Here is a 12,510-nt window from a genome sequence, read left to right as displayed (position 1 = left end):
ATACAAGTAACCCTTTATGAAATTGCCTGAAATTATCCTACTAAGTTTGTCCTGCAAATTAGTTATAGACTTTTCAAATCAATTCTCAATAAAGGGATTACTGCTTTACGAGCGCATAAGAAACATTAACTTTACTGATCAGGATAAGTTCAATATTTCAAATGGTCATACAGTTTACTTTACTAACATAGTAGCATAAGCAGTTAGGTAACGTTTAGATCGCAAGTTTCATTGACTTTGTGTATGTGGCAGAATAACAGATTCAACTCATTAAATGTCTTTCGGAGGTTTAATAAACACAGACTAAAAATAACACTACAATTCACACAGAAAGTACATACTAAATATGCAACAAGAGAGTAGAAGTATAGATATTAACGAAAGAATACATAAAAGAGAATAATGAATAGACTGAAGTTAGAGAGAGATAAAAGAGAAAGAGAGAGAGACAAAGAGAGAGGGAGAGAGAGAGACAAAGAGAGTGGGGGAGGGTAAGAAACAGCTTTCCTTCTGTTCAACCAAATACGACCTTCACGGAGTTAATTTATCCCAACGGGGACATAACACACCCTCTTTACAGCAGTAAGAAATAGAATACTTGCATTCTTTTTGGTTTCGTTTTGGCTTCTCGCTTGTGTGCATGTGTCTCTGCGTGTCTCTGCGTGTCTCTGCGTGTCCGGCGTGTCCGGCGGTCCTTTCCGAGGTTGGGAGGGAAGCGGCTGTTTGCTTTAGCGATGCTTCGTGTTCTTGAAGATCGGATTGTAGAAGAGAAGATTTTTGGAAGAGATGAGGCCTGCTTGGAGGGCCTGCATTGGTGGCCTGGCTTGAGTGCCAGCCCCCCCCCCTCCGTGGGTGTTGGCTCCCACAGGAGAGAGAGGAGAAGTGAACAGAGCGGAGTAAGAGAACAAGAAGAGAGAGAGAGGGAGAGCATCCGAGCACCTCTTTTAAGGTCTGGGAGTAGTCCCACCCTCTGGGGTTAAACTTAACCAATGAGAGTGTTGGGATTTCCCGGCGGGAAATTCCTCAGCAGATTTATGGCTCTTTGTTTGAAGGTTCGACTCAGTGGGTCTCTGAGTCTTCATACTATAATTAATGCAACAAACACACACTGCATTTTCTGAATAAGTGATATACATGGAAGTGTAAGTCGTGAAGTGAGCATTAATTTGATAGGAGACATGACATATATGAGGTTATCTGAACTAGTAATTTGTTAAGACAAAGATAAAAATATGCAAAATACCATACAGAATAAACATTTTACAAGACAGTTATGTGTTTACATATAATGTCCTGGGGTGCATGTTCATTTATAGATGGTTTGTCTATAATTTGAGGCAAAAGCTCTGTGTCTTTGTGTCTGAAACTTCATGTGGCCAAATTCCTTTCGGGGCCATAAAAACACCTTATCAGATGGTTTCCAGGGTGACTGAAGAATCTCCTTCTGCTGTGTTGGGGGAAGGTCTGCTAGTGAGCACACTTTCAAAACATATTTGTTAAATGTAACTGGCGATTGTGTGTTTGATTCGCCTGAGTCGCTACACCGCTGTATTCTGCGTCAAAGGGACATGCTCAGATGTAAATGAGAAGCACATGAACGAGTGAAGGAGACGCGCTCAGGTGTAAATGAGAAGCACATGAACGAGTGAAGGAGATGCGCTCAGGTGTAAATGAGAAGCACATGAACGAGTGAAGGAGGCGCGCTCAGGTGTAAATGAGAAGCACATGAACGAGTGAAGGAGACGCGCTCAGATGTAAATGAGAAGCACATGAACGAGTGAAGGAGACACGCTCAGATGTAAACGAGAAGCACATGAACGAGTGAAGGAGATGCGCTCAGGTGTAAATGAGAAGCACATGAACGAGTGAAGGAGATGCGCTCAGGTGTAAATGAGAAGCACATGAACGAGTGAAGGAGGCGCGCTCAGATGTAAACGAGAAGCACATGAACGAGTGAAGGAGACGCGCTCAGATGTAAACGAGAAGCACATGAACGAGTGAAGGAGACGCGCTCAGATGTAAACGAGAAGCACATGAACGAGTGAAGGAGACGCGCTCAGATGTAAACGAGAAGCACATGAACGAGTGAAGGAGACACGCTCAGATGTAAATGATGTAAACTACTATTCAGTGTTTTATTTTTATTTTCAATGTTGTTAACGTACTAATGTTATTTTGATATTCAAAGCATACACAACATTGGTGAATATAAAGGAATGATGGTAGCTATAATTTACCCAACAAAGAAGTTTTAAATGGTGGTTAAAAAAAAAGGGCCACCAATTTATTCAACTCTTTATATTCAGGCACCAGATATGTTATTCCTTAAATAAACCAGTAATGCATTTGACAGAAAGATCTCAGAGAATCTAAAAACCATTGAAATGACAGATATAATAGTTTTAGCAGTGATCTCGCGTCATCTAACTGCAGTTAGAGACTGACGATCTGTTATATAACACAATAACCTACATCAACTAATGAAGTGACGGTTTATGCGTTCAGCTGGTCATCCAGTGCCATGAACTCGTAATTTTCTCCGTAAATGCTTTGGTCTTTTCGCCGCTTATACCAAGGAAAGAAAGGAGAGGCTGCTGACCTGTGGCTGGCTCTGAGCTCTGGACAGCTATAGCCGTTTTACCTTTACTACCTTCTTCAAACTGGGCATGTTCTGAGAGGTGATGGAGTTAAATGTCTAATTGGGTTAGTCAAGTTTGGCTCAAAATCGGAGACACGCGAGACTGATCGGCAGATCATGCAGAAAATCCGATCCCTGGCCGATCAATCGGTGCATCTCTATTCATAACGGCCCTGGTTCTTACCTTATCGATTAACATGAATTGTAGTTTGCGAGTAAAGCTGTAAATTCCTCCATCAAAGTCAGCTGCCTCCGTAATAATCTTTTGATACGTGCAGTGCAGTCAAGTGAAAACCGCTATGCGGCATAAAAGATCAATCTATTAGTAAAAGCGCTTTTCTTCTGTTCTGCTTCAAAACAAAAAGTTGCATCATGAATGACGCAAGCGTGCGGCCCGGTGCGTTAAGTGCAAGTGCAGGCCAGCGAGGGAGGACAATCGTGTTTGGGGAAGTACTTGACAGAGAAGTGTAAATTCACTACTTAAACCAAAGGCATCCCCATAACGCTGACTACCACTGAGTGTTAGCTTGTGCTGCTAGTCGGTTGCATATGGTAACGTAAAAAGTATCGTTAGAAATCGGTATTGAAACAGATATCGAAATTGGTATCGAAATCGGCACCGGATTGAAAAAATTTCAACAATACCCAGCCTTAGACACGTGTGACAAAAAACATCCATCCAATTTCCAAATTGCTTATATGCAAGATCACTGATGCTGATTCCACAGCCATTAACACCCTGGACGCATGGCCAGTCCACTGCAGGACACAACCGTGAACATATCCCAAAAAACTAACAGAGGCTAACTAAGTTGACATAGCCAGTTCTGGAGACTGGCTACAGATGCGTCCAACACACTCTCTACATCAGTGATGACATTCTACTGTGGTGTGAACGTAGCCTAAATGACTTACTTGAATGGTATATAAGGGGGAAAATAATCATTGAAAATGGACACAGGGAGGCAGTGTGAAGACAGCGAGACAAATGAGAATTGGGCCACTGTGGAATGAAGGGAGAGGGAGAGTACAGAGCAGTGGAGAGAATTAACCTCCATGCTCATTTGAGCAAGGAGAGCATTTGAGCACTCATGTACATGCAGAATGGCATTTGTCCTGCACTATTTCTGGCCTATTATCCTGACTGCAATGTTTCCACAGCAATACTTATCCTCATACACAAACATACACCCTTTAAGGATGGCCCGAGACGAAGACCCATCAAAAATCAAGAATGTGTCAATGAGTGTCTCAAGAGGCCAGAAAAGCCAGCTGGTGAAGTTCTTGACACAATTATAAAGCCAATTCAAGATACAGCACATTAGTATCTGACTGAGATAAGATTAATTACGGACCATGATCAGGAAATCAAAGACATTCCAGAGACTGAACTATATCTAAGATAATCAGCACTTGAGTCCTTTTCGGAATCTAACTACAGGCTGAATAGGGTTGACATCACCGTGTGACTCAAGAAGGGCATGTGCACTGCCTTGTCATTACACATAATGTAATCTACTAGTTCCTCAGAGAAAAGTCTGCTTTCTCAGATGACAAATACCACAAACATGACATCATCCCTTAAATCCAAAACACACCATCTAATGACACCATGGCATGCACATGTGCACAGTATTTACAGCACAAACTGTTGGGCTTTGTTTTAACACCATCTGCACGCTACAGTAGTAAATAAAGATTAAAGTGGTAAATGGTGACAATAAACTCAAGGAAACAGAAATAAAGAGGAATTACGAGACAAATTAAGCCAAAAAGCCATGTAATGGGTCTAAATTTAAATACAGATTTTAAAAGTCGCATTTTAGCTTCCTTTGCCACAGTTTGTAGCTTGTAAAACTTTAGCTTAAAAAACTACCATCTATCAAACAGTGATGTCAAACGTCCCAGCAGACAAACCAACCCTGATTGGGGTCTTTTTAGAAACAAGGACCACATAAACAATGATCTTAGTTACAATAAAAACATAATAAATTTAAGTAAATCTGCTTTCAGAAATGGTAATGTGGGAAAAGACCAAAAAAAAAAAAAAAAAAGATCCATTTTAACAATTACTAAGATGATAAGGGTCGAATATGACTATCAGATAACTTAACCAAAGAAGTTTTGTTTCTGGGCTCTCTTGACAAAGTTAACATACTATAAATCATGTTCAGCTTGGCTCTTGACTTCCCCACATATCAACTTCCAGAGTGTCTCATTCCAGAAAAATAAAACCTGGCAAGGAAGTTTAAGCGATTCTGACTTTTGGCTTTCTAATAGATCTAAATGATCTGCTAAATGAAACCAGCCAAGTCTGAAATATTCTGCATATATGTATGTCTGGATTATACAAATAAAGATTAACTGCATCTTTTTAGATTGGTATCAGTCTTTTTTATTTTTAGAAAATAGAAGAGAGTCCATTTTAGAATTAATTTAAGATAAATTTAATGATGAACATCTAGCCCATGTAAAACTGATTAATGGAATCTTCAGGCACATCAAGTTTCAATTTATGTTTACACTAAGAAATCTGAATCATTAGGTAAAATGTGAATAATATGCAAAGGAATCACACTGCATCATTTAATCAGTGTTTTCCTTCACCCCTGTAATTGATGGAGCACAATGAAATCTCAGACTGTAACAAAGGACATAACTGATGACCCATAGCGGCATTCTGCTCCATTTAACCAGTATGATTTCTACAATACTTGATATAGGTCCTGAGATTGGGAGGTGACGGGTAAACGCTTATGGAGTCTGGTTTCAACCACTCATTGTTCACCTGTCAGTATATCCACTCATTCTATATCACGTTTACTTAAAATTAAAATTTGCACACACATATCTGCCCTAAAAGGGAATGTGTTTTCTGAGTGGCTGACTCTAGGTCACCACTTCTTTCTTTCCTGTGTCTGAATGGCTGGGAGGTGTCAACAGATGTGGCTGCATCTTATGTTAAATAGGAGGTTGTTTTATGTGTGTGTGTGTGTGTGTGTGTGTGTGTGTGTGTGTGTGTGTGTGTGTGTGTGTGTGTGTGTGTGTGTGTGTGTGTGTTTCACACACATATAAATGCACCTGCACTCTGATAGTCTCAGAGGTCCGTTTAAAGTGCAGAGAGCATCATGAAGAATAAGGAACACATCAGGCAGGTCCGAGATACTGTTGTGGAGAAGTTTAAAGCCGGATTTGGATACAAAAAGATTTCACAAGCTTTAAACATCTCAAGGAGCCCTGTGCAAGCGATAATATTGAAATGGAAGGAGTATCAGACCACTGCAAATCTACCAAGACCTGGCCGTCCCTCTAAACTTTCAGCTCATACAAGGAGATGACTGAACAGAGATGCAGCCAAGAGGCCCATGATCACTCTGGATGAACTGCAGAGATCTACAGCTGAGGTGGGAGACTCTCTCCATAGGACAACAATCAGTCGTATGATGCACAAATCTGGCCTTTCTGGAAGTGTGGCAAGAAGAAAGCCCTTTCTTAAAGATATCCATAAAAAGTGTTGTTTAAAGTTTGCCACAAGCAACCTGGGATCGTGGTTTGGGCCTGCTTTTCTTCAATAGGGACAGGGAATATGGTTAAAATTGATGGGAAGATGGATGGAGCCAAATACAGGACCATTTTGTAAGATAACCTGATGGAGTCTGCAAAAGACCTGAGTCTGGGATGGAGATTTGTCTTCCAACAAGACAATGAACCAAAACATAAAGCAAAATCTACAATAGAATGGTTCAAAAATAAACATATCCAGGTGTTAGAATGACCAAGTCAAAGTCCAGACCTGAATCTGTGGAAAGAACTGAAAACTGCTCTCCATCCAACCTCACTGAGCTCGAGCTGTTCTGCAAGGAGGAATGGGCAAAAATATCAGTCTCTCGATGTGCAAAACTGATAGAGACATACCCCAAGCGACTTACAGCTGTAATCGCAGCAAAAGGTAGCGCTACAAAGTATTAACTTAAGGGAGCCAAATATTTTGCACGCCCAATTTTTCAGTTTTTGATTTGTTAAAAAAGTTTGAAATATCCAATAAATTTCGTTCCACGTCATGATTGTGTCCCACTTGTTGTTGATTCTTCACAAAAAATTACAGTTTTATATCTTTATGTTTGAAGCCTGAAATGTGGCAAAAGGTCGCAAAGTTCAAGGGGGCCGAATACTTTCGCAAGGCTCTGTATATTTCAATTATATTGATTATATAAGTTGAAGTAGAATATTCATATACAGAAATATTACAGTATCGTGCTGTAATGTACTACTGTTGAAAAGTTTGGGGTCAGAGAAAGAATACTTTTATTCAGCAAGGACACCTTGAATTGAAAAAAAAAGTAACAGTAAAGACTGTATAATTTTCACAAAAATATTAAGCAGCTGTTTTCAACATTAATAATAAGAAATGTTTTTGAGCACCAAATTATGGCATAATAGAATTAATTCTGAAAGATTGTGTGAAACTGAAGACTGGAGAAAAGGCTGCTAAAAATACAGCTTTTCATCACAGGAAAAATTACATTTTAAAATGTATTACACTGTAATAATATTGAACAATATTACTATTTTACTGTATTGTTGACATATAAATTACATATAAATGCAGCTTTGGAGAGCATAAAATACATTAAAAAAATATTACTGAACCCGAAATCTTACCTGACACGTTTCAGAATGATGTCTTTGCTTATTTTCTTATACGCTGAACAGCCATTCTTAAGAAGATGTCTCAAGTTAAAAATAGTTTAACACACTAAAAAAAGCATCTCAAGAGTCCTGTGTTCTGTTTGCTGCGTTCAATGTCTTTCGAATTCAAGAATGTGTTCAGATGTCTTTAATATTTGACATCACAAGAGCTTGACACATTTCAGAAATGCTCTGAGCAAAACACTCTGTTGACGCATGTGAATTATATTATACAGTGACAGAAAGCACAGAAAATTATCCTTAAGCCACATAATAAGTCATTGTTAGCCAGTTAAGCTTAGCTAAAGCTAGAGTGAGTATATTTAGCATAAAGCAGTTCATTTACAGCTAACACGTAAGCCTGTCATACTATTAAGGACTACAGACACAAATACTCAACCAATGGAAAATGATATTGCGGTGCAGAAATGGAGTTAAGATATTTACATAGCTTAAAAGCTTAGTGAAAAATGTGTTTTCACCTCCTAATCACATCTGACTGTATATGGCTAAGCTTAAAAGCCTAATTTCTTCTTCTGACCTCATGTTGTACAGAAAATATTGTTTGTAATGTGTATCTGCCATTTGTGTGGGTCTATTTTGGTCAGAGAAGTGATGGAGAGAGAGCAGGTGGGGTCACTGAACAGCTGTAAAGCATGAGGCATCGTTATTTAGGCCTACAGCCCGCACGCACACACACACACACGTTTTAGTGTTTCCATGTTTTATGGGGACTTTCCATAGGCGTAATGGTTTTTATACCGTACAAACCGTATTTTCTATCCCCCTACACTGCCCCTGAACCTACCCATCACAGGAAACATTCTGCATTTTTACTTTCTCAAAAAAACTCCTTCTGTATGATTTATAAGATGTTTTCCTCATGGGGACCAAAAAATGTCCCCACAAAGACAAGGATTTCAGATATTGCCATCTATGGGTGAACAATTTGTCCCCATAACATCCACACCAGAAAGTGGTCACTAGACAGAAAAACAATATGGCTGCATCTGAAATCTAAGGTCAATGATTCACAAGTAGTGTTGTTTATCTACAAAAGCACATCATGTATAGAGATCAAAAGGACATTTAAGTGAGCTTTAGCCAATTTTAATTTTCCTCTGCGCAAATTAATAAGTTGGCATTTACTCGTTTCTTTTTCTTTCCACCAACTGCCAAACTGCACACACAATGGGAAGCGAAGAATATGATTGGACTTGTATGTGCCCTGATGGCTTCCTATCTCCATCTTAAATTTCTCAGCTTTCAAACTTAACCTATTTTGTTCAGATGATATGTGTAATGGCACCCAGTGAAACAAGCAAAATACAGTATTGACCTGCCCAATGTGACGTTTAAAAAGCATATCGACTTCACAGCCCAAAATACAAATGATTTGCCTAGAAGAAATGCAGGAATGAATCACTGAAATTTGGAATGAGAGGGAACAAATAGGCCTATACCCTTAAGGATTCAAGACCACTCAGTTTAGCCGTCTATTAGCCGTCTAGAAGCGCTTTCTGCTGTCTTTCTGTGTCTGTGTCAAATCAAAAATCACTCAGTCTTAATGGACACTGCTCAGTCGCTCTGCACTTTAGGTCACTGATACTGACCCACTTTAAATACAGTAAAGAGTAATCAGATACTGGGTTGGTTCATTAAAATGTACACACACTAGAGGAGACAAGTCATTAAAATCCCATGCTTTTTCAGATTTCACCATTCTAAAAGTCTCAAAAACTTCAAAGAACACATACTGAGTTAAATATGAGAATAAAAAGAATATGTCCAAACTACTTACTATAGCAGAAACGGTTTTCAGATGCACCTCACTTGAAAAAGAGTAACAGAGTCTCAAACGTCAAAGGGTTAAATACAGAGTAAAACTCAAGAGATGCATTTTCTGCTCTTTAGAAGAGATGTATCAGGTCTGGAGAAGGTCAGAGAGCGAACAACCAACAGGAAGAAGGGAGGACAGCAGAGGGCCATGTGGTACTGGCATACACACACACACACCCCTTCACTGTCAGTCACACCCCCTCTACAGCACTGTGAGGCAACTAAAGATCCATGTCAAGACAGACATCAGAGGTATTCAAATATAGCACGGTGCTTTCCCACCACAGCCATGCCATAGCAGGCATCACAGACTGAGGAGAGTAGTGGAAACGTGATCTTGTGACATGAAAGATCAAGGACAAAGTGAAGTTCGACACACTGATGTGATGTGCGTTTCAGCTAAAGCATGAATGCAGATCTCACTAATAAAATACGAATTCTGAAAAACAAATATATCACGCTTCATATTTCTGCTTAATATTTTTGTGGAAAGCTTGATACATGTTTTAAAAGAATTCTTTGATGGACAGAAGGTTCAAAAGAACAACAGCTTTTGGAATTTGGTATAATAGTATTATTATTTATTTAGAAATAATGAGTATTATATATATATATATATATATATATATATATATATATATATATATATATATATATATATATACACACACACACACACACATACATACACACATACACACATACATACACACATACACACATACACACATACACACATACATACAAATAATGTATATACACACACACACACACACACACTGAAACTAAATATTTAAACAGTAGCATATACTTATTGAATAAAATAAGTTATTTTATTTTAATTCGAACATTTAAAAAATTTTACTGACAAAGAGGAGAGTGGAATTTGAAACTGACAGAGCTGAAAAACAAAAACAAAAAACTGCTATTTGTTAAGTGGCCAAATATTTGGTGATTTATTTCCCTGGCTGATATACTTTACAGTAGTCTAAATTACTACACTGAGGGGGAAAAAAATTATATTCTGCTGCCTCTTAGATCAAAGCAGAAGTGTAACACATTGTGAAAGGAAAGTGTCCAAGTTGTTTCCTCTCTAAACAAAACTAATGTTCTATATACACTAAACCGAGAGAGGGATCTCTGGAGTTAACATGATGACAGTGTGCAGGACAGGCTCTAGGTGTCAGGGTGAGATAAAACAGATCATGGCTGTTTAAGATTACTACATTCTGTAAGAGTGGGGAGTAGCAAAGGATAGCAAATGAGTGTGTGTGAGATAGAAATATCCCACAAATAACACAGAGAAAAGCAATGAATATGGCTGAGATTCTCACCTGTACTGAGTTCCTGAAAGAATCCAGAGCTCCACCTAGTGACCCTTTTCAAACCCTCTCAAACACACACACGCACGCACGCAAATTCACAAATATTTGTATTTTCTTTTTCCTTATTGTCATCACTTATGCAGTCACTTATAGGTTAAGTAAACAAGTCATCAGTAACCTTTAAGGAAAGTTAACCTTGGACTGAATTGGTCAGCAGCCTCTTCAGCAAATACTTGAACTGTTTGCAAAAAAACAAAAACAAAACAACAACAAAAAAAACTTCCCTTTGGAGACATAATTGTTTATTATATACTTTTTTTGTAATGTTTTTTATTTATTTTTTATAAAAATAATATAAACTATACAAATATACAGTACACTGCCAAGAAGCATCTTCTGCTCACCAAGGCTAAATTAAAATACAACAAACAAAAAAAGATTAATATTGTGATATATTTTAAAAATGTAAAATAACTTATCTCTATTTTGAATATAAAATGTGTTCCTGTGATGCAAAGCAGAATTTTCAGCATTAGTCTTCAGTGTCACATGATCCTTCAGGAATCATTCTAATATGATGACTTGCTAAATTAAGAAACATTTATGATTATTATTATTATTATCAATGTTTAAAACAGTTGAATTAAAACATTTGAATTTAGGATTCTTTGATTAATAAAAAGTTCAAAAGAACAGCATTTATCTGAAATAGAACGTTTTTGGGTCAGTAAGACATTTTTTTTGGGGGGGGGGGGGGTAACTTAAGTAAATGAATACATTTATTCATAAAGGATGCATTACATTAAATGTGACAGTAAATAAAGGTATAATGTTACATAGGATTATATTTAAAATAAATGCTGTTCTTTTGAACTTTTTTATCCATCAAAGAATCCTGAAAAAAGTTTTTACACATCTGTTTTCAACATAATAATCATAAATGTTTCTTGAGCAGCAAATTATCATATCAGAATGATTTCTGAAGAACCATGTAAAACTTAAGTCTGGTGTCATGATGCTGAAAATTCAACTTTGCATCACAGAAATAGATTACATTTTAAAATATATTCAAATAGAAAACTGTTATTTTATATTTTAACAATATTTCTCAATATTAAAGTTAATAGTGTTCATATATATATATTTTTTTTTGTAATTTTAATAAAACAAATGCAGCCTTGGTGAGCATGAGAGACTTCTTCTAAAAACATTACAAATCTTACAGATCAAAAACTTTTGAACGCCAGTGTATGTCCTCATTTAGTGTGTTTATGAAGATGTCAAATTAAATTATATAGATCAGTGTTGACAATGTATATTCATAGGGGAGCGGAAACAATTATGAGCCAACAAACTCCAACACAAAAATGTGTTCTTACATATTCCTCATTAAAATGTGCAATACCACATGGGTCCCAATCACACAACTTTATCCTCACAGAGTCATTTAACAAAATAAGAAACAACAATAAACAGCAGAGATTTCTGGATAACCATTATCTGCATAACATCGTCAGTTAAATAAGAAAAACATAAGACAGCAGCGAAACAAAGAGAAAAGAAAGAGCCGTTAAACCTATAAAAGCACTTTACCTCTCAACATGCTCTCTCCCTTTAGCATTTCTCTCTTTGCACATAGACACCAGAGTGAAATCTATAGGATCAGAGACGATCCATCCTACAAAGACTGTAGTCACTGTTGAGACAGGCACGCCAAATGGGATGGTCTGGGAAGGACAAGACAGCCCAGTGAACTGAGAAACACGTGACAGGACAATGTGCCCAGAACCATGATGTGGTTTCACACCAGAGCAGCTTTGATACCACAGAGTGTTTTTGTTAGAGCTTAACTCTTTATGACCGGTAAGATGCAAGAGATTTTTAGGGTAACAGGCAAACAGACATTGGACCTTGCCAATGCGACAATGGCTGGCCCAAACCAGGGGCACAGATGGATAACAAAAAGCTGGCCAATTCATCAAGAACTCAAATTAATGGAGATAACAGTTCATTAGTGCT

The 12,510-nt window shown here is 37.7% G+C and overlaps 1 protein-coding gene across 1 annotated transcript in view; it reads right to left on the bottom strand.

The window, feature by feature from the left end:
- The window catches only part of svila (supervillin a), a 111,390-nt gene extending 99,230 nt beyond the window's left edge, over positions 1-12,160 (bottom strand). Inside the window, exon 1 of the mRNA XM_067430232.1 lies at positions 12,085-12,160. Coding sequence (XP_067286333.1) covers positions 12,085-12,112 — 28 coding nt within the window. The 5' untranslated portion in view covers positions 12,113-12,160. The remainder of the gene's footprint in view (positions 1-12,084) is intronic.
- Positions 12,161-12,510: the final 350 nt, after the last annotated feature.

The sequence above is a fragment of the Pseudorasbora parva genome, chromosome 21, assembly GCF_024679245.1.
Source record: "Pseudorasbora parva isolate DD20220531a chromosome 21, ASM2467924v1, whole genome shotgun sequence".
Lineage (NCBI taxonomy): Eukaryota > Metazoa > Chordata > Actinopteri > Cypriniformes > Gobionidae > Pseudorasbora > Pseudorasbora parva.
Note: the sequence above shows the minus strand (reverse complement) of the source record. Positions and strands in the feature narration are given on the sequence as shown.